Source organism: Rhizophagus irregularis, chromosome 11, assembly GCF_026210795.1.
Source record: "Rhizophagus irregularis chromosome 11, complete sequence".
Classification (NCBI taxonomy): Eukaryota; Fungi; Glomeromycota; class Glomeromycetes; order Glomerales; family Glomeraceae; genus Rhizophagus; species Rhizophagus irregularis.
The window spans coordinates 1,774,696-1,802,421 of NC_089439.1; the positions used below are offsets into that span (position 1 = coordinate 1,774,696).

A 27,726-nucleotide genomic window follows, 5' to 3' on the forward strand; every position below is an offset into this window, starting at 1 on the left:
GGAAGATACTTACATCGTAATTTGCGTATTTGCCGGTGAAGAGTAGAAATTGATTCTACTTCATGGTTCTCCAGCTCCTCAACCCTATCTTCTGCGTCCCAGAGTGCATTAATAGTCCTTTGGTGAGCATTTTGGAGCTCTTGTAATGCATTAGTAGTCCTTCGATGAGCATTTTGGAGCTCTTGTATCTTGGTTTGCGAAGCATCTAATGCTTTTTTCGTTGCTTTTAACTCCGCAAGGCATGTTCCCAGGCCTCTGTTATAACAATCGACATTCACTGAGCAATAAAAAAAAATACATATACAGTATATAAAAATAATGGGTGGTTAGCAAAAGCTAAGTGAATAAGTCGATAGTCCTTGGAAGCATTCTTCAGGATTGTTCCATTTAAGAACCGAGACTGCCCTGGAGGTACAAGACCTCGTCTCTTCAGGTGACCCATCTAAGAACCGGACAGCTCTGGGAGTATAAAACTCCGTCTACAGGCGACTCCATTAGAGAAATACAACCATGAACCTTGCGTACGATACCCACTTTTCAAAAATTTTACGGTCGTCATACGCTTCGCTTTGAGCGTCTTAAAACGCTCCTTAGATTTTTTCTGCGAGGTTGTGGAACGGCGAGAACCCATAATGGCGTTAATAAAATATAATTGATGAAAAGACAAAAATTATTGAGCGAAAGTAAAGGGCATGGAATGATGAAAGGTAGACTTTATATAATAAAAATACGCGTCCTGAAAAACGCGAACAAGCTGATGAAAATACACGTGAATTTTAGAATAATTATTTTTAGAATAAGGAGAATAGCAACTTTAAATTAGTAATATATTATTTTGAGATTTGAGCCGATTTTTAATAACGTTATTCAAATTTATAGAAAATTCATTTTATTAAAATGTTATTTTTTTATTTAAAGGAATAACTGCCATATAATTTTTTATCTTTCTCACTTCAACATTAAATTACATGTAATAATACATTATATATTGGTATTATACTATCTCTATCCATAATTCTATATTACATGATTTTATGTCGTTATATACTTGACAATAAAATCTTATCTTGAGAATCATGAATCGGTTTATACCATTTAACTAGTGCAAGTAATTATTTAAATAGACCTGTCCCTTAAGGTCTATAGGTCCGGAATGTCTAAAAATTTGCAAATCACATGAATTTTCACTCTGGACCCACAATGGTTAGTATTTACGAGTGATAGTTTAGCCGTTTCCAAACTGATACATACGCCCAATTGCAACAATCATGATTAAAAAAAATACTTTTGTCAATTGATTGGTTACTATAAAATCGCCTTATATTGTTCGACATTCCAATTGTCGAAAACGGCAATAATCGTAGTATAATTATTTGTTAATATTTCACGTGAACAAACAAATCAATAATTATTTATATAAAACTTTCTCCATCCCTTTATCGAATTTTAGAACGATGGTTGATTGATTGTTTTGTTAAGTAAATTTCATTTTACGATTTTTAATAGTGATATATACATGATAATTAATTAAGTGATATCGATGGTATCAATTTTTAGTTTAATTTTAATAGTGATATACACATGATAATTAATTTAGTGATATCGATGATATTAATTTAATTAAGTGATATCGATGATATTAATTTTTAATTAAGAGATAACGATTATGATATTATTTTAATGATGTAAGTAATGGTTAAATAGGTGACTTTTCACCTTTCTTTTCGGTTCAATCTTGTTTCTTTACATTATTAAAATGAAAAAAAAAATAAATTGACGCTTATTCCTATTTCACGTAGCGAATCACATCCTCGTTCTCCTTCTCAGGGTCGCTCTCAGCAATATCATCAATCTCCTTCCTCTCACTCCCATCGACGTCGACGTCGACATCATTCTCGTTCTCTCTCCCCTCTCCCTCCTCTCTCTCTCTCGACGTCGACGTCGACATCATTCTCGTTCTCGACACCATTATGATTCTCTCTCCTCCTCTCCCTCCTCTCACTCTCGTCGACGTCGACGTCGACATCATTCTCGTTCTCGACACCATTATCATTCTCTCTCCTCCTCTCCCTCCTCTCACTCTCGTCGACGTCGACATCATTATCATTCTCGTTCTTCCAATTCTCATTCTCAACAATCCTCTCTCCCCTCTAGGGGGAGATCGTTAACAAAAAGTATTATTATTTATATTTTTATTGAAATTATATTTAATATGACCTGTACTAATTACTTGTAAAATAATAGGAAATTTGCCGGATTTATCGGAAGGTGGTTATATATATATATTATTATCAAATCAATTAAAAATATAATAAATTTATAATATTTTATTAACTTCTGATAGGTGGACAACAGCAACATCATCAAGAAGAGCAATCTTCGCAATCTTTAGGTGAGGACCCATTCATATCATCGCTTCATCAACTTCGCGCTTCTTTGCATAACTGTTTTTCCTATTATAAAATTATTAAATCAAGAAATTCAAGAACTAAAAAGCGCGGTATCACAATTGTCTAGTCGACTGGAGGCTTTGACAGGCAGTAACTCCAGCCATTCCAGTGATAAGACGATCGCGAGTATAACAACAAGTGTTAATCGAAGTCTATCACCCGTAATAAGCAGAAATAAAGGAAAAAAACTATCACCAATGACTCCAGGCTTTAAAAAAACACTTCGTGTAAGTTACACCTCTATTATAAAATATTTATCTTTTATAATCTTTAATCATATTCATTATTATTTTAAATAGGATGAAGTTGTTCAAATCATTAATAATTTAGGTTCCAGAATTTCGTTTGATGTTTCACAAACGTTTAGTGACCAGAAGAAATCAATAAACAAAAAACTTTTACCAGCGGTAAAAGCGGCAATGAATCCATCGATTGAAGTATATGATACCGAGATTGTTAATGTAATCAAACAGCTTCATAAGTCTCACCGAGATATCTGGAAAATAACCCAGGATGGCAAATTAGATACGCACAGTAGACGTCAACATATGACTTCTCGGCGAGACCAAGTACGAAATTTAATAAAATGCAAAATTTGTCAATTATTTCTAATTGTCTATGCAATCAATTAACATTATTAATTAACTATTAATTAACTTTTTAACAGAAAATGACGCGACGTAAACGCGGTTTACAACACATGATTAACACAAAAGACAAGGTTTTAAATGACTGCAAACCTCAAGAAATTACCTGGGACGAGTACATGAAAGATTGTGAAAAAATTGTAGTGATCTCGGAACTTCATTCCGATGAGTGGTCATCGGAAGATGAAAATCTTGCCAACAATGAAAAAAATCTAGAGAAAAGACCAGAACGTTTAGATAAATCGAATTCTGTAATCAAAATACATGAAAAAAAATGGAAATCTACGAGAGTATGTAAAGTTATTTCTTTATCAATATAACATTTATAAATAATATTTTTTTTTTAATTAGATTAGGAGAATTCTAAGTAGGGCGGATGAAATCGGGGAGAGTATTGGAACTGGTCTAATCCGTATGCGTCATCGTTTAGATAATGTCATCGATAATAAAAGTAGACCGACAGAAATAATGCCAGACTGGTGGATTTCTTCCACCTGGGCGCCAGTTAGCGAAGACAGCGAAGACAGCGAAGACAGCAATGAAAGTCATAATGAAGGTGGCGATAATAATGATGACAATAATAATAATGATGACAATAATAATAATGATGACAATAATAATAATGATGACAATAATGATGAGGATGACAATAATAACAATAGTGGCAATAATAATAACAACGAATTCGATGACAACAACAACAACAACAACGATAATAACCCTTTAGTAGTTTTATAAATATAATATATGTAACAATAATATAATAATAATATAATAAAAATATGATATATCCTTTAATAAAAAAAATTAGTTATAATTTAATCAAATACAAATTTTATATAATTCAAATTCGTCATTCCGATTTACATATAAACAATTTTATATAAGATTCATTTGTTTTTTAAAACGAAATTTTTTTATTTAAAGGAATCACGGCCATATATTCTTTTATCTTTCTCGTTCCAATATTAAAATCACATTTTATAAATTTTCCTAATATATGATGTACCGGTATAATACTATCTCGACTCATATCATAAAACCCATTTGTCCATAATTCTATATTACATGATTTTATGTCATCGTCTACTTGACAAAAATATCTTGTCCTATGATCTTGGGCCGGCCTGTACCATTTAACTAGTGCTAGCGAATAAGTTAATGATGATGAATTTTTTAAATAAATAGTATGTTCAAAATAAAATTGAACTTGACCGGGGTATGTGTCTATAGTTCCATCTTCCTGCTCAAAACGAGCTAATATGTATGATGATTTCTCATGACGAGCTGCCTGAATGGAACCAAATATATCCGCCCCAATTCTTATTCTACCGTATTGTATAATTTTGGAAATTACAACAATATCGTTATTTGGACCCGTTATAGAATAAATGGGGATGAAATGTTCTTCATACAAACTATTATAAAACTCAACCAGTAAGTCCAAGACGCGGTTTGGGAGAAATGTTTCTTGGCGCGGTTTCATTAGCAACCCGGGAAAACGTTCTGTTCCATAAGCCGATTCATTTTCGATAAGTGAAAGCCTCAGAAAATTTTGATACTCATCACTTGTAAAATCGTCAAGTGCAGCCAAGCTTCCTGCAGATTTTCTAGGCTTTATAATGTCCAAAGTGGTGTTTAATATATTGCTATCGCAATTTGTGAGGTAATAGTTTAAAAAGGAACTTTCAACCATTATTTTTAATAGCTCTGGTTCAATGTTACGTTTGCTATTTTTATACGATCCTATGTTCTTAAGAAATAAATTGGTCAATCTGTATAAATTAAAAAAAACAATACGATTTTCAAATCGGCGAAATTAATATATCATACCTAGAATTCCATTCATTCGTTCGAAGCTAAAACACCAAAATGAGGATAAAGGTCCATAATCTAAAGCGCATTCACATATGTGAAGGCATAAATGAAGATTTGGGCTTATTTTTTTTTGTCCGTATTTTTTTTCAATTAATTTATTCATTTCGAGTAGTTTTGTAAATGCTTCGTTTAGATCACTTTTTTGTAGTTCCCGATTTGTTAAAATTTTACAGGAACGTACGAAATAAGCAAGAATTTTTCGATCGATCTCTCCCAAGAGATTCCATGTGATAGGTATTGCAAAAATTAGAACAAACGTCTTCCACATGTCCGCCGTAAAATTTGAAAAGCCGTCGCCAGTGGCTATTCTAACGGGACGGTGACCGAGGTCACTTGGAAATTTTATCAAGTCGGCTCGCTCTTGCATTATTTTGAGCTTTTCATTATTTAATATACCTTCGTCGATCCAGAGCTTCATTACAATCCACTTTGCTACCCCGAGAAAGAGGCAGTGCATGGGATCAACTACGCAAAAGCGCACAGAATTAAAATAAGGTAATTGGTATACTTCCGACCAACGAACATGATATTGTGAGACATGAGCCTTACGCGATTCTTCGGTTGCACATTTCTTCCATTCACGTGCCTTCTCCCTTATTAAATTAATATCTCTCTCAACAAACCAGTCGTCAATGTCTTCAAACCCACCAAAATTGGGTTGATTATTTACCAAGTTTGCTGATTTATAGCATCGATAACATGCGATTCGAGCTGATATAAAACCACATAATTTTCGAGTCGCAGGAACGTCACTAGCACAACCTATTATCGCGCCACGGATAAAACGACCGTTGTTATATTCGTAGGTTTTTATATGATACCCTTCCCATAACCGATTCAGCTGATTTATGATGGGGTATAAGTAATTGTTGATTTCATGTTTCTTTGGCTCTTTAGGACCGGGTATAACTGCTAGTGTGAGAATATTGTAGGGCTTGAAACGTTCGCTTCGGGGTAAGTTACAAATAACGGCATATATTACACCGACAGAATATTGGGAATTTATATAGGGTTGAAACCAATCCATGTTTAGCATTAATCCGATATGAGTTTCGGCGTATTCTTTTTTGAAGAATGGTTCTCCTTTGCCATCTTCAAAACTCATCCAAATCCTCCCATCATAAATGTCAAATAAGGCTTCAGTTTCGTTTTCCCTTTCTGCCCACTTTCGACATGTCACCTCAAAATCTTTGCGACCGAAAAATAGGGTTAGTTGGCGCCTAATGTTAACTAATGGAAATGTCATTATCGGACGGATAATTGGATTATTTCCACCATCTTTATTACTGTCTATTTTTTTGACTAGAGGGTTATTACATTTTTGTCGAAATCTTTCTATGCTATGATTCGGGTAGTTTATAAAACTACATGTTGGTACTTCGGTTGTGTTTGATATTTCATTTATGTCATACAATTTGTGACATTTATTACATGCGGCATATTTGATAATATTCGTTGATATTCCCAATATTTTTTTGGCTACGTACAGGGAGGAAGGAAAAGATGAAAATTTATTTTCATCTACCGTTAAAAGAAAAAACCTTAGAAATTTAAATAAAGAATCTATTGAAACATTAGGAAGCTTATATCTTTGTTGATATTGTAATATCCATAAGATAATCCAGGTATAATTATCATTGTTGATATTAGGAAGTTTTGGTTCACCATCGTCAAAATCTTTTGACGCAAAATTGACTTCTTCCTCATCATCATCTTCAAAATCTTCAGAGTCTCTATATTCTTCATCGCTTTCAAAATCTCCAAAATTACTGTCTTCGTCATCATCTTCAAAATCGCTAGAAACACCATCTTCGTCATCATCTTCAAACCTTTCAGAATCTCTATTTTCGTCGTCATAGTCTTCAAAATCTCTATCTTGATCATCATTCATATCTCTTCCGTTATCCGGTAATAAATTTTCAAGAATGTGATCAGATATTTTCCCTTTCTTTGTGAATTTATGTTTTGCCGATTCATGTATAGGTATCATCTCGAGTAAAGGTTCGCATTCCATTGCATTATTATCGTCAGTATATTGTCCAACATCAGAAGGCCCAGCCTCTTGATAATCATCACCAAAATTATTAGATGGATTAGCATTAGAAGGCTCAGCTTCTTGATAATTGTTACTAAAATTATTATTCGCATAAGATATATTATATTTTAACCCATGTTTAGTTTTCGTTCTTAGGTCCACTAACTTGCCATTACATTCTTTACAAAAGCAGTATACTTTAGTTCTTATTCTTGTTCTATTAGATTTGGCAACAGCTCGAGGGTTAGACATTTTTTTATCTAGAAAATTTTTTGAAAATTTTTTTTTATATAGGAAATTTTTTTGAAAAATTTTTTTATCTAGGAAATTTTTTGAGATCCTGAATTAATATTAAAAGTTAATTTCTGATTCACAAAAAGCCGCTAGATACTTATTAAAGTGAAACAATCAGCCACATTTTTTTAATTTGTATTAATTATAATATTACAAATATTTACTCAAAATCTTTCGGGATTTTAACCAATTTATATATATATGATTGGAAAATACCACCTGACAGGCACTTTTGCGCCTCTCCCACCCCCTAAAATATAGCATAATGAATGTTATTAGCCATTTTTAGCAATAATACATGCTTTATTCATCGAATTATAAATTCCGAGATTAGCCAGAAAGATTATTTTCGCAAAAATGGGCAAACCATCGTTGAATTCTCGCAAATCCTCGCGAAATCGCAAAAAAAAATAGAAGAGAGCGAATGCTAAAGGAATTAAAGGGGTAGGATAAGGAAGTTGCCGATTTGCAAGTCCAGTTGCTGGACTTTAAAAAAGTTGTGTACGATTCGGGAGAGAAATTACTTAATAAGTTGGAGAAAAGTTCCCGTGAAAACAATAATTTGGTGGAGTGGTTAAAAATATACGACGAAAAAATAAAAGACTATGAAAAAGAAATTTATGATTTAAATTTACGATTATATTTTTCGCAACAACATCAACAAACGCAGCCGCAACAACAATCGCAACAACAATCGCAACAACAATCGCAATCACCTACATTTAGCAGCTTATCAGAATACTTCAAATTTCACAAGTCATGATTAATCAATTATATTTCATTTTTTCATTTTTTAATTTGAAAATTCCTTTATATTTTGTAAATATGATGTTTTTTTTTGGCTATTAAACCAGCTTCTTTTTCATAATATAAGATAAGATAATATTAATACCTTTAAAATCGATTTAAAATGTCATAAATTTTGTATAAATCTAATAGTAATTAATCATCATACTGCATGTAACAAGTATCTCAACGAACGATTTGTCCATCAGCGCCGAATGATCGTGATAAACTTGCATCTATCATTTTAGTAGTAATACATATGAACTATAATTTAAACAAAAAGTCAGTCTAGTATGGGGATCATCCTCCCTATCGACATGGGGAACATCTCCCTGTAGATGTTATTCATGTACGCAGGCAGAATGGAACTCAGAACTTTATTACATCAACGATGTTATTAGTGGTTAAATTTATGCGCTGTTTTTTTAATCAAGTTTCATAAAGAATGAAAAAAAAAATTTTGGCGATTTTGTATGTTATCTAGTTGAAAGATTTTATATTATTTTTTATTAAAAATTAATTGATTGAGTTATTTTTAATCAAAATATCAAAATCACGTATAAAAGTATAAAAAGTTATTCTTTTATTGCCCAATAAGTACTAATTTTCTGCCTTGGGCGCAGTTTGTTACTACACGTGACTGGATGACGCATAAGTGTCACGCGCCAGATGCATAAATCCTACAAAATCGGAGGTGCCGATCATGATATATTTGTGTATGTTTACCACGCTTTCTTCGACGATATTTATATCGCTTTTTTTCGTTCACATCACAGTTCGAAATATTTCCTCTCTCTTTTCGTTCACATCACAGTTCGAAAATATTTCCTCTCTCTTTTCGTTCACATCACAGTTTCGAAAATATTTTCTATCGCTTTTTGCGTTCACATCACGGTTTCAAAAATATTTCCTATTGCTTTTTCGTCACGTATCGCTATTTCGTCGCGTCACAGATTTCCTACCGGAAAAACAAACTTCCGTAAGTAATTAATTTAATTAAGTTTAATGATATTAATTGATTATTAATATATTTAATTGATGGATAGCGATGTAGTATAAATTTATTGATATGTGATAACGAAGTTAATAATTTATTTTATGTTTATTTTGATTAGGCAATTACGCGTTAAATGATAGGATGATTCAAAATATGTATATAAAGTGCCTTTTTATCTCTTGTCCGATCTTTAATAATAAATACCATAATGAAAAGATTTAAATTTTTACAAATTTCTCGGGATGCATAGGAACCTCAATACTAGATCTCAACAAAAAGAATCAGATTCCCGTTCTCACTCACATCGTTCTCATCAACGATCCCATTCACGTTGTTCCCATCGTCGTTCTCACTCACGTCGTTCTCATCAATGATCCCATTCACGTCGTTCCCATCGTCGTTCTCACTCACGTCGTTCTCATCAACGATCCCACTCACGTCGTTCTCACTCACGTCGTTCACATCGTCGTTCTCATTCACGTCGTTCCCATTATCGTTCCCAACCTCGTAGTCGTAGTCATTCCCAATCTCGTAGTCGTAGTTATTCCCAATCTCGTAGTCGTAGTCGTTCCCAATCTTGTAGTCGTAGTCGTAGTCGTTCCCAATCTCGTAGTCACCGATTACGACAACAACATATCTCTCCATCCCATTCTAGTTCCCCTATCCGTTCACGTCGACATCATCGATCACATAAATCACAATCTAGATCCCACAGTTCTAACCATCATCGATCCTATTATGAAGTATCTGATTCTAATGATCAATTTACCACTCTCTCATCCAAAGATTCATCACCACAAAATAGAGGGAGATCATTAACAAAAAGTAATATTATTTAAATTAGTCTTAATTACATTTCAAAACATATACCGATTTAACATAATTATTATAGGAACACTTACAAATCAATCTTCGATATTGCAAAATCAACCTTCCTCTTCAATTACTCCAGCTCTAAATAGCGGTATTATTTCCCTCACGCTCCTATTCTGACTTACATGTAAAAAAAAAATTTCAAAATGAATTATATTAAATACTGACTTATAATAGGTGGCGTTGAAAACCAAGAAATTCAAGAATTAAGAAATGTAATCTTAAATCTCACACAACGCTTAAATAACCTAACCGAAAAAAATGCTAGTCATGAAGAACCTTTAGTTAATCGTCCCAATAGAAGCTTATCGCCTATTCTTATTAGAGAACAGAAACGTGAGCTGCCACTCATGTCAAGTAATTATAAGAAGACACTTCACGTAAATATACATTTTTATTAAAATTTATCTTTATTAAATTAAATATTTGATCATTTAATGACTGTTTTATTAAATAGGATGAAGTAGTCCATATTCTCAATAATCTTAATCAGTCGCTTCAATTCGACCTATCAAAGACGTACAGTGAACAAAAAAAAACAATAGAAAGAAAACTTTTGCCAGCAGTAAAATCGGCCATGAATCCTTCTATTGTAGCATATGATATAGAGATAGTAAGAATCATAAAACAATTGCATAAATCTCGCCGAGAGATTTGGAAACTGCAAAAAGAGGGTAAAATGCCGGAACATACCAAAAGACAACACATGATATCCAGAAGGGATCAGGTATAAAATTCATTATTTAATAATAAAAACATATACAATTAATTAATTTTTTAATTTACTCTTCAATAGAAGATGTCCCGGCGCAGAAGAGGATTGCAGCACATGATATCGACACGAGACAAACTTTTGACTGAATGCCAACCTCGTAACTTAAAATGGGAAGAATTTATCAAAGATTGTATAAAGGCGACTAATACTTCAGACATACACTCGGACGAATGGTCCACAGAAGACGAGGAATTAGCAAACAAAGAACGCAGTAAAAATACAAGATCAGGTCGATTAATTAACAATAATTCAGTAATAAAGATTTACGACAAGAAGTGGCGGTCGTCGGGAGTATGCGAAGTCGTGATGTTATTAATGAATATAACATTTATGCTTAATAAATTATAAATTTTTATTAGATTCAAAAAATTCTACATCGATCGGAAGAAATTGGTATTAGCATCGGATCTGGTTTAAGTCGTCCACGTTACCGCTCAGATGAAAATTTTGACAAAAAAAGCAAACCAAAGGAGAACATTCCCAGTTGGTGGATTTCGTCAAGCTGGGTTGCACAAGAATCCGACGAAGATGGTGATGAAGAGGATAATAGTGACGACGATAACAATGACGATAACAATGACGACAATAACGACAAAGATAAAAACAATGCTAGTAACGATAAAAACGACAATAACGTTAACGATGATAATAACGATAAGAATGATGACGATAAGAATGATGACGATAAGAAAACCGATAATAATGATTATATTTTTATCGATGACAGCGATGAAAAGGATGATCCATTTCGACTAGTGGTTCCAAAAGAAATTATTAGGAGATCAACTACTAAAAAACGTTCTCTTTTAAAAAGTGAAAGAAAATAGTAAGATGATTATAGCACATAGTAATAATAAATATAGCAAGAATATAATAATAAATATATCATAAACTGCAAAATAAAAAAACGTATATTACAATGTGTTCATATAAATTAAAATCGGTCAATAATAGAAAAAAACGGGTAATGATGAATTACGAAAAAATCAAAAATAGAAAGATTCTGGCTTACTCGAAATAAAAACAGGCATAGATTATTTTAAGTATTGCTCTTACTGATCTATGAATCGGCATTTCTATTCAAATCTATTTGTGATCGAAATAAAAACAGGCATAGATTATTTTAAGTATTGCTCTTACTGATCTATGAATCGGCATTTCTATTCAAATCTATTTGTGATCGAAATAAAAACAGGCATATGTTATTTTAAGTATTGTTCTTACTGATCTATGAATCGGCATTCCTTTTCAAATCTATTTGTGATCGAAATAAAAACAGGCATATGTTATTTTAAGTATTGCTCTTACCGATCTATGAATCGGCATTCCTTTTCAAAACTATTTGTGATCGAAATAAAAACAGGCATATGTTATTTTAAGTATTGTTCTTACTGATCTATATATCGGCATTTCTATTTGTGAGAATGGCATGATTATCGCAGTCCGATTTTGGATGATTACTGCATGAATCTGCATGGTAGTGTAAGTCTGTTGTGCCAATTTATAAATCGGCACTTATTTTTTGAAAAATTATTATACGAATCGGTACAATAGGCAGTCCGATTTGGGAGATTATTGAAGAATCGGCAGGTAATATAAAATGTTTGTTGTTCTGATTTAAAAATCGGCACTTCTATATGTTATGAATCAGCATGTTTATTTTCATGCCGGCAGTCTGATTGTGATGATATTTTGTAAATTTATTTACAAGTCGGCAGTCCGATTATTGTTTGAATCGGCATGATGGTTTAAAATGCGGCATTCCTATTTTTTGTTATTAAAAAGAGGAATTTCTATTTTTAGCAATTCACGCCATAAAATCGGCTGAATAAAGCCACGAATCGGACAAATACAGCCAAAAATCGGCAGTCCGATATTTGACCGATTTTTACTTATTTGACGTGTGGCTGGTATTCAAAGTACTTTACGAGTAGAAGCAATGAATTCTATTATTGCATTTGATACAAATCAAAGTACTGGACTTTGTCAATTATTTAATATTCTAATGGGCAGATGTGATTTGGAAGCAAACAATGTTTTGATTAATCAGCAATTGCAAAAACAACCAAATGTTTCATTATCAACAGTTTATAATACAATATACAAATCAATTGATGAAGAAATTCAGAATTATTTGTTGCCTAATATGCATAATAAGGTTCGTATTCAGATTTCTAAAAGTTTCTTATATACAGCTCAACAATTTGATGGCAACCTTGAAGAATATATTAATGTAAGTAACTTTGATAACTTTTTATTTGCTTTTATTTATTAATTATATTATTCACTAATTTGTAATCAAATATTTAGTTACAGGGAGAAATTGATAATACAACCGAAGGATATCTTGAAGAAATGTATAAAAAACCGCAAATTAACTTGAAAACATTATTGGAATATGTAGAACAGCAATATATTACATCTTTGTGGATTATTAGACCTATGGTTTCAAATTGGAATCATCATATTTTGATCTTAAATGATGGATCTTTTTTATGCACATGCTTCACAATTATTAACTTCGGAATACCTTGTCGACATTTTTTTTGTTTAATGAGATATACAAGTAATGCACAATTTGCAATGGCTTTAATTAATCGTAGATGGTTTAATGATGATAAAGTTTTTGATTCAACAATAGATACTTCAATAACAAAATCAATTAGTATCGTCCAGGAAGAATCTTATATTGATAATCCGATAACACCAAAGTGTCAGATTTTAAGTACATTAAGAAGACAGTCTCATTGATACAGAACTGGTAAAAAAATTATCAAAACAAAAACAGCAATTTATTGAGGAACATGAGTGTATAACAAAAGCGTTGAATCTAGCAATTAAAACTGATTCTGTTGATGAATTAATTGGGCTGTGTAATAGGTTTATGTCTTCTCATATTCATCTTAATATTCAACAAACTAACGGAATATATCAAAATGATCCCAATTATATTCCAAATCCAATTGTATATAAAGTTCGTGGGCGTCCACCTAAAAGACTGAAAAGTGCAGTGGAAATTTCTAGAAATAAAAGGACTTTTAAAGAACTTATGAATATAAATCAAACTGATGAACAAAATGCAAAAACAAGTGCGGCTGCAGCTGAAGTAAATCTTCATTGTGGACAACGAAAATGTAAAAAATGTGGGCAATTAGGTCATTATCAAAAGAATTGTAATAATAATGTATAGATTTTATTATAGTGTAGAGATTTTATTGTAATAATGTCATTATAATTAAAGAAATTAAATTTATTAATAAACGTATTAATATACACAGTTTTCTTACAATTCGTAACTCTAAATATATCACGTGACATACTGTAAAGTGGTGTTTTAACTAGAGCTCTGCACGGGTCAGGTCGGGTCAGGTTACCTGGTTAACCCGAACTGAAATTTTTTTCAGGTCAGGTCGGGTCGGGTAAACCGTTCTGACCCGACTTGACCCATTTGACCCAAAAGTATTTGGGTCACTTCGGGTAACTCAGGTTACCTGAAGTTTTATTATTAAATATTTCAATTAAAAAAACGTTATGTAATGTTTTTTTTTTATTAATTATACAAAAAATGTCAGGTTCGACGTTTTTAAATTAAAAAAAAAGATTTTTTTTAATTTTTATTGAAAAAATGTCAGGTCCTGGCGTTTTACTTTTGTTTTTATATATAAAAACGCCGAAACTATTTGTTTTGGCATTTTTGTTTCGATCTTAGATGTAAAAACGCTGGAATTATTAGTTCCGGGTTTTTCATTTTGATTTTACATGTAAAAACGCCGGAATCATTAGTTCCGGCATTTTTCATTTTGATTTTACATGTAAAAACGCCGAAACTGAAAGTTCTGGCTTTTTTTTTTCAATTTTACATGTAAAAATGCCAGAATCATTAGTTCCAGCGTTTTTCATATTGATTTTACATGTAAAAACGCCGGAATCATTAGTTCCGGCATTTTTCATTTTGATTTTACATGTAAAAACACTGAAACTATTAGTTTCGGCGGTTTTTTTCAATTTTACATGTAAAAACGCTGGAATCATTAGTTCTGGCATTTTTCCTTTTGATTTTACATGTAAAAATGCCAGAACTATTAGTTTCGGTGTTTTTAATTTATTTGACCCAAATATATATCGGGTCAATGGGTCGGGTTAGGTACCGACTAGCACTGACCCGACTCGTGTCAGGTCATGAAATTGATGACCTGACCTGAATATTTTGGGTCAACCCGTTGGGTCACCCGATCTGTCAGGTCAGGTTGCAGAGCTCTAGTTTTAACCATATATATATGGTTATATAACCATAAAAGGTGGTGAAATAACCAGGATGGTGATCGTAACCACGGTTAAGTTTAGCAACGGTAAAATATAAAATAGTATCGAAATTTTTAATAAATGTAAGTAAATTAACTAACCTTTTTTATTTACTTTTTTATAATATTAAGGAAGTCTCTGAAGTCTGAAATAAAAAAAGTGAAAAAAAAATAGATTGATAATCAATAGCCGATCTATTTTTGGGACACTCAGACTGTTCATGACATCCGAGACGGAAGGAAAATCTAGTGATACAACATTCCACACCATTTGATTTGTTGGGACATTGTGGGACATGGACATTTGGATAATATCCCAGACCGTCTGTATCCAAACCTTATCGTTCGGACATTGTCCCATACCAACACTGTATGCAGGGATTGCAGGCAATGTAGCAATAACTGTTGGAGATGCATTTTTCCCTTCACGTGCTGATGTTGTTAGAACTAACTTTAAAGTTGAAGAGCAGTGGAGACGTGCAGGTGGACGTCCTACTAATCGTCCTGTTAATGGATTGGGAAATCATGGAGGTCCATTTAATGCTGCTGTCCAGAATCAGCCTATAGTCTTACAGGGGATTCTTCTGGATTAAGCATTCATGCATATGTGCACAAATTTTCCAACTGTCGTGGAAGAAAGACTTCAGATACGATTTAGTAATCTTTATCAGGAACAAGGTGAACCTGTTCGATCTTTCTATAAATGAATTGAGAGGGCTGGGGGTATTGTAGGATATGATCAAATCATGGTTTCTCACCAGTTTTATAGAGGACTTTTACCAGAAAATGGCATTGAAGCTTCTAAAGTTGGGGACGTATCTCTTGATGTTTTACTTAATAGATTGAGTGATCTTGAGAGACGAAAGGGTGAAATGTTCTATGGGTTACAAAAATGTCAAGATATTGAAAAGGCCAAAAATGATGAATTGGCTGGCTATATTCATCCTATGACTCCACATGAATGTGCTGTAGTACAAAGGTCAACAGATGTTATTACTCAAGAACGATTACAAGAAATACTTAAGGCTCAGGCTGAGGAACTTACTAAGAATTTCCAGGCACAGTTTAAACAATTACAAGCATCTAAGCCAGTTCGTAAGCCACCAGTCTATAGACAACAAATTAAACCTATTCGACCAAAGCCATGGCCACGCGTTATCCAACAAGAAGATGATGATTATCCTGATCCCGATTGGGATGATCCATTACCTGATGTTGGTGATGATCCTGATGCTCCTGCTTGGACTTTGGATAATCATCAAAATGCTATTGATCTTATTATGGGATATAAGCGTGGGACGTCTAAAATACTTACAAATCAACTTCAGAAGGCTAAAGATAGACATGATGATTGGGAATTAGCCTGAGCAATGAGAAACCTTGATCTTAACGATGATGCTATGGACATTGATACTGCGAGCTTTAGTGAAAAGGTAGAATTGAGAAAAAAAGATGGTGATGTCTATATGGTTCGTGTTGGGTCAAAAAAAAGTAGGTTCGAGTATCTCAAAACTTCTTAAGTCATTCCCGAATAAGACAGCAGTAAGCTCTCCTAGTGTGCCTTTAAGGGGCAAAACAACCCCTATTAAGATTTCTGTAAAAGTTACTGGTAGTAAGTCTACACCTGCAAAAGCTGTTATTAAGAATGACTTATTAAGCCTGTTAAGGTCTGCAGACTTTAGAAAATTACTTTGTGAGATTCTTCAAGAGGAGATGATGTCTGCTAGAAAAGTCAGAGATTCCAGAGGTTCAGGATTTAGCTGAGGAGGAACAAGAAGAGAATATTAGGGAAGACTATCCTATGGATATTGACATAACTTGTTTGGAGAATACTAAAGATCTTTTAGTACTGGATGGGAAGGTTAATGGAATAGCAATTCAGTGTTTAGCAGACACTTGTGCTAATGCGTCTTTTATTCAGAAAGAAGCTGCTGAGGAATTAGGGTTGGATATCGACAAGAGTATTACATACAACATATCCGGTACTCCAGGAACAGGTAGGATATTCGGCATGGTAAAGGGAGTGTCAATCAAACTTACCCCTGATTATGCTATCACTGAAGATCTTGCAGTTTTAGATGGATACAAGCATAGAGAGATTGGGTTAAGCCGAACATGTCTGAAACGTTACAATTATAATGTCCATGAATCATGTAAACATATAGCCCTTACTTGTGATGAGAAGAATTTTTTATTCCGATAGTTCCTGATACTAATCGAGGAGACAAAAAATAAGGCCCTTTAATTCTTCTATTTTTTTATTCTCAAAACTTGCGAATTAAGTCAGGGACATTCTCCTCCAACCAGTCAGCAGGTTCCCAAGTAGCCTCAGTGTCTGGATAGTGCTCCCACTTAACCAAATACTGGTCTTGACCTTTTCTAATGCGACGCTGAAGTATCTGCTCAGGAACAAATCTTTCAGGTTGTCCTCTTATCACAGAGTCAGGTGGGAGCTTTTCATTAATAGGAACTACTTGCAATTCCTTTCGGGTATATGCACATCTGGATATACCTAATTGACCATGTGGTCCGTTAAGGAGATATGTAGGAGGCTGTTCGGGTGAGAGTATCATTTTTTTAATTACACGAATGTTTGGGTTCCATCTTATGTCTCCTGTACAGAATTTTCTGTGAAGTTTGTTACCAAATACAGAAATAGATTCATCTAACTTGACTCTGACACGTGTTCCTTCAGAGAGGAGTTCCATCTTTTTTGACACTTTAGGTGACCCTGTCGGAATGTCTGGGGGATTTCTTTGCCAGAGTTCATTTACTTTACTAACTACATCATGGAAATCTTCTGACCATTCCACGGATGTCACCCTGGTTTTCAACTCCTATGTCACCATTCGTTTGAGAAGGGGTTCTTGGATGGCTTGGATAGCTCTTTCAGCATATGATTGCTGTTTATATCTACCTGGCTCTCCGAACCTCATCATCACCCCTAGGCTGTTCAGGAAAAAATCGCGTACCTAACCATTGGTGAATTCTGATCCAGAGTCTGTTTCCAGTCGATGTGTTGGTAGCTTAATATGATTTCTTCTGTAGATTTTAACAAATCCATTGAGAACCCTATTTGCAGTCTTATCCTTTAGGGGTTCTGCATCAACTCGTTTACCTGCAACTTCTACTACTACAAGAAAATAGTGGAATCCTTCGGGGTCAACTGGCATCTCTGCGAGATCTGCCTGATACATCATATTTGGTTTTCATATAACTACTCGTGGATGCTCTGATGACTTCTCCTTTAGGGGCTTTTTGTATAGATTGTAGTGCTCTTCACCTTTTAGAATTCGTGCTGATACTCCAGAGAGATTGTAGTACTTATAGTAATTCTCTAAGTGTGACATATTACGACAAATTAAAGGAAAGATTTTGGACTTCAAATCTCAAGATAACATGATTTTACTGTCTAAAGTGCAAGAAGGAAACTGAGACTACTAGTGAAATATAAGATATGACCACAAATGGACATTATCAACTACATGGTGATTGTACAGTTTGTGGCATGCATAAGAATACTTTTACTGGGGTAGACTGGGTGATTAAAAAGAAGTCTAAGGAAAAGAAGAAAGAAACTGCTGCCAAAAGGCATCAGACGGCTTACAATCAGCAATGCAAGAAACTTGGACAGAAAATTTTAGATGCTGATGACATGTGTAAGGCGTGTATTGATAAATGCTTTAAGGAGGCAAAAAAGAGGAAAACAGATTAGTACTGTCTTCTAAACTTATCTGGATACGCTCTATTTCCAATACTCATTGTTCAATTATTTATTTTTTCTGACAGGGCAAGTGGCCATAGTTCAGTGGTCATAGTTTGGTAGTCATAGTTTGGTGGTCATAGTTTAGCTGTCATAGTTCAGCGGTCGCTAGTTCGGTAGTCATAGTTCAGCGGTCATAGTTTTGGTATTCCAGGTAAGTAGATAAAGGGCGGTTATAACTTGAATCAGGTTTTGGAGTCTGAGGAGCTAACTAAGGTGGCCATAGTATTATCATAAGTTTTTCGAACTGTAGCCAGTACTATGACCGGATATTCTGTCTGATTTTGGCTTTATTCGTGTTTTTATCCACTTTTTAGTAGTCTGGTCATAGTGGTCATAGTGGTCATAGTAGTTTTTATATAAGAAAAAATGGAGAAAAAAAAAGAGTTGGAAAGTAGTGTGACCAGCCATGGCCACTGTGGCCATGGCGGTAGTATATATGGGGATGTCTAAGCCCCGTAAGAGCCAAATAGGTACTGCGAGGCCATGAGGCTGAGGTGAAGGAACGTAGTGACTACACATCCAGCCCAACAACACACTTTCATTTTTTCCTTCCCTTTCATTTTCCCATAATCCTTTCATTCTTCCCTTCATCCCTATAAAAAGCTTTATCCAAAAACTATGTAAACTCCATAATATAAGGTCATTAATTTCTGAAATATGAGCCTTATATGGAAAAATGTTGAACTTTTGGTAAGTTTCACAATGAAACTGCGAAACTACTTTTTCATTCTTTAATAAAACGTTTTTTAACATTTTGAAAATATTATTCTTTTTTTTTTTAATCAGAACATTGGCTAACATTCCGATTTTTTATTTCATTTATTAACGAAACATTTATTATCGCTATTTTCGATTTAGTTGAAACTGATTAAATTATAAATAAAAATAATAAAATACCGAAAACACTTACGTCACATGTTGATCAACAATGATCAGCCAATGAAATTTAAACACATAATAATTTACTGAATAAAAAAATTATTTTTCACGTTCAAACGTTCAAAAGAAAAAATTTTAACATTATGCCTTTTGCAACCTTACAATAATTAGAAAATTTCACCAACCATTTAAAAACAATAATTACTACTTTATAATATTTCAATTATCTGTAATTTGATTTGAATAATTTTTTATTTAAAGATTTAAAGTTTATATAATTATAATGATTTTTTTTTAAAAAAAAAAATCAAAATCTTAGTGTTCTGTTAATTTGTAATTTAAATGATTTTTTAATTTTTGAAAGAAACAAATCTTTTTCTAATCATAATCCAAAAATTGCCCTAACTCAAGTACCCACCGCATTTATCTATAGATATAAATATTTATCTCTAGCTGTATATAAAAATATCTTGTTTATCCAACAAGGTCTATAATAAAATGAATAAAAATAAAAATCAGTTAATATTACCAATATAATAATAATAAACTTAGTTTACCTTTAAAATAATGTTAAACTTTACAATCTAAAATACTGGCAAGTACTTTATTATTATTTAATAAGTATTTTCAGTTAAATACTCCAGTTAAATAAAAAAAAACAATAATATTTAGTGTGAAGTTACAGTTTTCAGTGAGGGACTGCTATTATACTCCCATTTAATATATTCAGTTGGAGTTGAATCGCTAGTAATCTCCCATTAAAACATTACGAAAATAAAAAAAAATAATAAAAATAATACATGAGTGGCTTAGCATGATGCGTCAATCAAAATATTTTATATGTTCATATGTGAAACGTGATGCTTTATTAGTACAGTTTCACAAAATTATGAGTTTTCAGTCTTTTTATTATAATTGATTGACAAGCCGCAGTTTCAACCAAATTGAAAACGGTGATAATATTTTGAATTATTCTTTTTTTTATTTTTTTTAATCAGAACGTTGGCTAACATTCTGATTTTTTTTTATTTTTCTTTTTTTAATGAAACGTTTATTAACGTTTCGAATTATTATTTTTTTTTGAATTTTTTAATTGGAACATTGCCTAACGTTCTGAAATATTATTTTTTTTATTTTCTTTTTAATCAGAATATTAGCTAACGTTCCAAAACATAATATTTTTTTATTTTCTTTTTAATCAGAACGTTGGCTAACGTTCTGATTTATTATTTTTTTTAATTTTTTAAATCAGAATGTTGGCTAACATTCTGATTTATTAATTTTTTTTAATTTCTTTAATCAGAACGTTAGCTAATGTTCTGATTAATCATTTTTTATTTGGAACGTTGAAAAACGTTCCAAAATAATATTTTTTTTTTAATTCTTTAATCGGAATGTTGACTAACGTTCTGATTAATTTTTTTATTTCATTTTTTAACGAAATGTTGAAAAATGTTTTGTTAATAATTTTTTTTCTTTTTTAATCAGAACGTTGGGTAACGTTCTGATTATTTCATTTTTTACAAAACGTTTTTTAACGTTTTGTAATATTTTTTCATTTTTTTTTAATCAGAACATTGGCTAACATTCCAATTTACGTTTTTATTTCTTTTTTTAACGAAACATTTTTTACATTTCGTAATACTATTTTTTTTCTTTTTTTTAAAAAAATTTTTTTAATTGTTTGTTTTTTTACGAAACGTATCTAACGTTTCAATTTTTTATTTTTTTTAGGACTGCGGCTTTCTGGATGGCTCACGGATGGGAATTTTGAAGGTAAACACAGGTCGAAAAGTGAAAAATCAGGCATCAATCAGTCACCAATCGGTCACCAATCAGGTATCTGGTTGGTGACCGATTGGTGACTGATAGAGCTCCGAATTTGACCTGACAGATCGGGTGACCTGACGGGTTAACCTGAAAAATTCGGGTTGGGTAGCAGATTTAATGACCCGACCTCAGGTTGGGTCAGTCACAGTCGGGTACCCAACCCGACCCATTGACCCGGCATATTTCGGTCAAAAATAAGACGTTTCAGCATTTTATATATATAAAAAAATGCCAAACTGACCTGAATCCGACATTTTTTCATTAAAAATAATTACAAAAACGTCTTTTTTTATTAAAAATATCGGGTTCGATTAAAGAAACAAAAAAAATTGTTTCTTTATTAAAAAACGTCAAACCTGACGTTTTTTATTAAAAGAAACAAAAAAAATTGTTTCTTTAATTAAAAAACATCAAACCTGACGTTTTTTATTAAAAAAAACAAAAAAAATCATTTCTTTAATTAAAAAATGTCTAACCTGACGTTTTTTATTAAAAGAAACAAAAAAAAATGTTTCTTTAATTAAAAAACGTCGGGTTTGACATTTTTTCATTAAAAGAAACAAAAAAAAATGTTTCTTAAATTAAAAACATCGGGTTTGACGTTTTTTCATTAAAAGAAACAAAAAAAATGTTTCTTTATTAAAAAACGTCAGGTTTGACGTTTTTTCATTAAAAGAAACAAAAAAAATGTTTCCTTAATTAAAAATGTCGGGTTTGACGTTTTTTCATTAAAAGAAACAAAAAAAATGTTTCCTTAATTAAAAAACGTCGGGTTTGACGTTTTTTCATTAAAAAAAACAAAAAAAAATGTTTCTTTAATTAAAAAACGCCGGGTTTGATGTTTTTTCATTAAAAGAAACAAAAAAAATGTTTCTTAAATTAAAAACGTCAGGTTTGACGTTTTTTCATTAAAAGAAACAAAAAAAATGTTTCCTTAATTAAAAAATGTCGGGTTTGACGTTTTTTCATTAAAAGAAACAAAAAAAATGTTTCTTTAATTAAAAAACATCAGGTTTGACGTTTTTTTATTAAAAGAAACAAAAAAAATGTTTCTTTATTAAAAAACGTCGGGTTTGATGTTTTTTTATTAAAAGAAACAAAAAAAAGTTTCTTTAATTAAAAAACGTCGAACCTGACGTTTTTTATTAAAAGAAACAAAAAAAAATTGTTTCTTTAATTTAAAAACGTCAGGTCTGACGTTTTTCATTAGAAGAAACAAAAAAAAAGACGTTTTAGCGTAATAAAAAGTGCCAAAACGTTTTTTTGACCCAAAATATATCGGGTCAATAGGTCAGGTCAGGTATCCAAACTGACCCATGATATTCGGGTCGGGTCACCAAATTCATGACTTGACTTGGGTCGGGTCAAGTCAATTACCCAACCCAGCCTGACCCATTCGGAGCTCTAGTGACTAATTGGCATTTTCACCAAATACCGTCACCAATCAGGCAGTTTGCTAACTTTTGATCCAGTGATCAGAAAAGAATGAAATATAGCTCATTGGAATCGTCTCAACAAGACGAATCTAATGGTAGTAAAATCGCATCTCTAGGATTAATAGTTAATAAAAAATTAAATAAAATATAAATGATACATTTTTATTTTTATATTTTACTTAATTTCTCATCAAGTATTAATCCTAGAAATGCAATTTTACTACCATTAGATTCGTCATGTTGAGGCGATTCCAATGAGCTATATTTCATCTTTTTCTGATCACTGGATCAAAAGTTAGCAAACTGCCTGATTGGTGACGGTATTTGGCGAAAATGCCAATCAGGCACCAATCAGTCACCAATCAGCTACCTGATTGGTGACCGATTGGTGCCTGATTTTTCGCTTTTCGACCTGTAAAACCTTCAAAATTTTTTTGATTTTGTTTGTTTTTAACAAAATGTATCTAACGTTTCAATTTTTTATTTTTTTTAGAACTGCAGCTTTTTGGATGATTCACGGACGGGTAAAATTAATTTTTTTTTTAATTTATTTTAACGAAACGTGACTAACGTTTCATTTTTCTTTCTTTTTTAAGTCTGCGGATTTCTTTTTCTAAACGAGATTTCAAAGAACTTTTAATATTATGGTAAGTTTTGCAACGAACGTTGCGAAACTTCATTTATTTTTTAATTTTTTTTAGAAACGTTTACTAACGTTTCTTTAAATTCTTTTTGTAGGTCTTTTTTTTGGAAAACAGGAAAAAGGGTAAATTTCAAAGCATAATTTTACGCTTCGAAACTTTTAAAAAAAATTTTTATTTTTATTTTTATAAGGAAACATTTCTAACGTTTCCTTTAGAATTTTTTTGTGGTCTTTTGGGGGTAAGTTTCTTTTTTTAAAAAAAAAGGATTAATTTTATATTCACCAGTAATATGATAATTTTAGTTTTATAAGTTTTATATTAATTTTGTTTGTATTATGTTTTACAATTTCATACACGTAAATAAAAATTTTTTTATGAATTTTTTTAAACTGTAACTTTTTTTCCAATTAAACCCATACAACTCAATTTCATAAATTAGAAATGAAATTTATAGAGAAATTTGTGTTTTTATAACACTACTAATTGTTTAACTCCTAAAGTTTTATATTTTTTATTTAATAACTTTAGAGTGTAATTTCACTACTTTAGTCAAATGAAATCAATTTCTTTTATTAATTAAAAGTTGTTCAATAGAGCCAAAACTACTTGTATATTATTTTTTATAAGTGTAGGTATAATACATATAAAAAAACCTATATTTTTCATAATGGTACTAACTTTCAAAATTGTTTTTTCATTTATTAACTTCAGAGCGTAATTTTACTACTTTAGTCAAATGAAATCGACTTTCTAAATTAATTGAATATTGTTCAGCAAGGTCAAAACTACATGTATATTAATTTTCATGAGTGTAGGTATAATATATATGGAGAAACCAACATTTTTCATAATGGTACTAACTTTCGAATTTTTTTTTTTCTGTTTACTAACTTTAGAGCGTAATTTCACCACTTTAGTCAAAATGAAATCGACTTTCTAAATTAATTGAAAATTGTTTAGCAAGGTCGAAACTACTTGTATATTAATTTTTGATTTTTTTTTTTGTTTATTAAATTTGGCGCATAATTTCACCACTTTAGTCAAATGAAATCGACTTTCTAGATTAATTGATAATTGTTCAGCAAGGTCGAAACTACATGTATATTAATTTTCATGGGTGTAGATACAATACATATGGAGAAATCTACATTTTTCATAACGGTACTAACTTTCAAATTTTTTTTTTTGTTTATTAACTTCAGCGCGTAATTTTACCACTTTAGTCAAATGAAATCGACTTTTTAACTTAATTGAAAATTGTTCAGCAAGGGCAAAACTACTTGTATATTAATTTTCATGGGTGTAGGTATAATACATATGGAGAAATCTACATTTTTCATAATGGTACTAACTTTTGAATTTTTCTTTTTTCCATTTACTAACTTTAGAGCGTAATTTCACCACTTTAGTCAAATGAAATTTACTTTCTTTATTAATTGAAAGTTGTTTAGCAATATAAAATCTACTTAATATTGTAGGATTTATTCATTTTTTATAATAATACTAACTTATGAATTATTGTATAATATATTATTATATTTAAACTATATATTTTATATAAATATTTTTAGAAAAAATGTATTTGTAACAGCCTGTTACATATCTTATTTGTAACATCCTTTTTTTATTTTTTTTTAGTAATAAATTTAATATGTGTTTCACAAATAAAATTTTTATATGCAAAATTTAATTTGGAAAACTTTTACTTAATGTATTTAAGACAGTTTCATAGATAAAATTTTAAGTTATAAGCAGTTTTTAAAAAATTCTTTTGTTTTAGTTACACAACTGATCTTTTGTTTTTATTTACATTACGCCTGATCTTAAATTTTAATTGGATAAAATTGAGGGTTGTTACAAATAAGATGCGTAACAGGCTGTTACAATTAGATTTATCCATATTTTTATTAATAAAATTATTATTTTTTTCAAAATAAAACAATTTAAATTTTAATAAATTATGTAATATAGGTGAACTTTACCTTGGGTGAATTTCACCACTGGTGAGCGTTAAAATCACCCCAAAAAAATTATTTTTTTATAAGAAAACGGTTTTAATGTTTCTTTTATATTGTTTTTTTGTAGGTATTAGAGGTTAGAACCGGAATCAGTTATCAGATTTATAACCGGGTTTAACCGATTCGAAATTTAAACGGTTTATGATTCGGTTAACCGGTTATATTCAAACCAGTTTAAACCGATTAACCAGTTATATTTAACCAGTTTAAACTGATTAATCGGTTATATTCAAACTGGTTTAAACCGATTAACCGGTTATATTTAACCGGTTTAAACTGATTAACCGGTTATATTCAAACCGGTTTAAACCGATTAATCAAACTGATCAAAACTGATTTTTAATTTTTGTGAATGGTGACTAATGAGTAACGACTTAATGTTCAATATTTGTAATTAACTGACTACAATAACCCAATCTAATACATTTCTGGTTAATTGAAATTTTACTGGATTTTTTTTATTCTGATGGATTAATACTAACAAAAAAAAGTATAATTTATCTTATTAATTGCACTTTATTTGTGGTCATTTCCGCTCTGTTAGTTACCACTTCTATAATAATAATTATTTTTATTTTTCAGTTTTTTAACGTAAAAGCTGAAACTACCTTTTTAGTCTTTTTTTTTTATTAATTTTTTTATCCCTTTTTTTATTATTATTGTTTCTTTAATCAATTTACCAAAATTTTTGGAATTTTTTTTTAACCCAAAAAATATTTATTCTTTTTTGGGTCAAGACTATAAGATTAGAACTATGTCTTACAGCTTTTTCGATATTTAATAAGATTTTTTTTAGTCAATGATATTGGTTTCTGATGTGAAATTTTTTTTTTAATTTTTTTTAGTGAGAATTTTTTTGATTTAGTGAGAACTTTTTTTGTTTATTGAGATTTTTTTTTCAATTTAGTGAGAAGTTTTTTGATTTATTGAGATTGTTTTTTTTCAATATTATTTCCGACTAATTAATTTGAGTGAAAATTTTTTTTCTTGATATTAATGAATTTTTTTTTTAGTGAGATTGTTTTTAATTATATAGATATATAACCATATTAATAATTTGTAATTAAATCTATAATAAATTTTTTGATAAATCTATATAACTATAACGATAACTAAAAAAATTTGTCTGACATTTGGATTTATAATTAAAACCTGTGACATGATCTATTTATTCAATCTGACCGTGTACATTTCAATCAACTAATACAATTTCAGTTAATGAAATTTTACCTTAATCAGAATTATAATTTTTCAAACCGAAAAACCCTTTCTTTTGGTTTAGTTTTTTTTAAACCGAAAAATTTTTCTCATTCTTTTCACGTTTAGGTTTAATTTTTTCACTCTTTTTGGACCAAATTATTGTCCTTTTTTTTCGGAATTTTTTCGGTACTTATTTTTTTTTCAGATTCCTTGTTTTTTCAGAAATTACCTTTTTTGAACTGATCTCTTTCTTTATCCATTTTCTTTCCCCAAACTTTTTTTAATTTTTTTTTTCTTTCAATTTTTTCTTAATTATATTAATAATTATATTGGATTCATGGGGTATATTTGCAGTCGGGTAGGTGTAATTTATTAACTTTTCCTTTACACCGTTCTCTTTGAGTATAATAATAAAAAAAATAATAATAATAAATAATTATATTTACAAAATTATTATTTTTTTTAGGAAAATTGACTGACGTTGATAGTAAGATTAAGATTTTTTTGATTAAATTGGACGCTGGATAAATAGTTTGATTTTCAAATTCATGAAAAACTTGTGACTTCAAATCTCATAGTATTCTTCGCTACGCTCAGAACAATGAGTTTAACTTTATATGGTATATGTTGTAACTCAGGGGTACAAAATCTGCATAATTCAGAATATTTCATAATCTGGTACAATGATATTTTCCAAACAAATACGTAATTCAGAATTCAAAATTTAAAACACTATTTCGGACACAACTATAATTCACTGCGCATATTACTTTTTTTATTTTCTAAGAATTTATTATTATACTTTAAAAAAATAAATAAAAATAGAAAATGATTTCTTTTTTTACTTTAATTTTTTTGACGAAAAAATAAAGGCAAATCAAAAATGGAAAGTGATTTCCTTTTTAAAATCGAATCTT

At 30.9% G+C, this 27,726-nt stretch overlaps 4 protein-coding genes across 4 annotated transcripts; 3 read left to right on the forward strand and 1 right to left on the reverse strand.

Moving 5' to 3' along the window:
* Positions 1-1,680: 1,680 nt before the first annotated feature.
* OCT59_002919 (uncharacterized protein) lies at positions 1,681-3,835 on the forward strand (the record flags this gene model as incomplete). The annotated part of the gene is made up of 8 exons (XM_066145272.1): positions 1,681-1,685; positions 1,828-2,174; positions 2,245-2,268; positions 2,345-2,392; positions 2,478-2,677; positions 2,750-3,019; positions 3,118-3,387; positions 3,449-3,835. The coding sequence occupies 8 exons, from the start codon at positions 1,681-1,683 to the stop codon at positions 3,833-3,835; spliced, it is 1,551 nt and encodes a 516-aa protein (XP_065996008.1).
* A 2,567-nt stretch (positions 3,836-6,402) lies between these two features.
* On the reverse strand, positions 6,403-7,262 carry OCT59_002920 (uncharacterized protein; the record flags this gene model as incomplete). Its single annotated transcript, XM_066145273.1, has 2 exons — positions 6,403-6,454; positions 6,517-7,262. 2 exons carry the CDS (start codon positions 7,260-7,262, stop codon positions 6,403-6,405), a joined length of 798 nt encoding a protein of 265 aa, XP_065996009.1.
* A 2,195-nt stretch (positions 7,263-9,457) lies between these two features.
* On the forward strand, positions 9,458-11,562 carry OCT59_002921 (uncharacterized protein; the record flags this gene model as incomplete). Its single annotated transcript, XM_066145275.1, has 7 exons — positions 9,458-9,525; positions 9,599-9,912; positions 9,980-10,051; positions 10,138-10,340; positions 10,418-10,687; positions 10,757-10,987; positions 11,095-11,562. The coding sequence occupies 7 exons, from the start codon at positions 9,458-9,460 to the stop codon at positions 11,560-11,562; spliced, it is 1,626 nt and encodes a 541-aa protein (XP_065996010.1).
* Positions 11,563-12,674: 1,112 nt separating this feature from the next.
* On the forward strand, positions 12,675-13,970 carry OCT59_002922 (uncharacterized protein; the record flags this gene model as incomplete). Its single annotated transcript, XM_066145276.1, has 4 exons — positions 12,675-12,968; positions 13,046-13,180; positions 13,524-13,841; positions 13,938-13,970. 4 exons carry the CDS (start codon positions 12,675-12,677, stop codon positions 13,968-13,970), a joined length of 780 nt encoding a protein of 259 aa, XP_065996011.1.
* Positions 13,971-27,726: the final 13,756 nt, after the last annotated feature.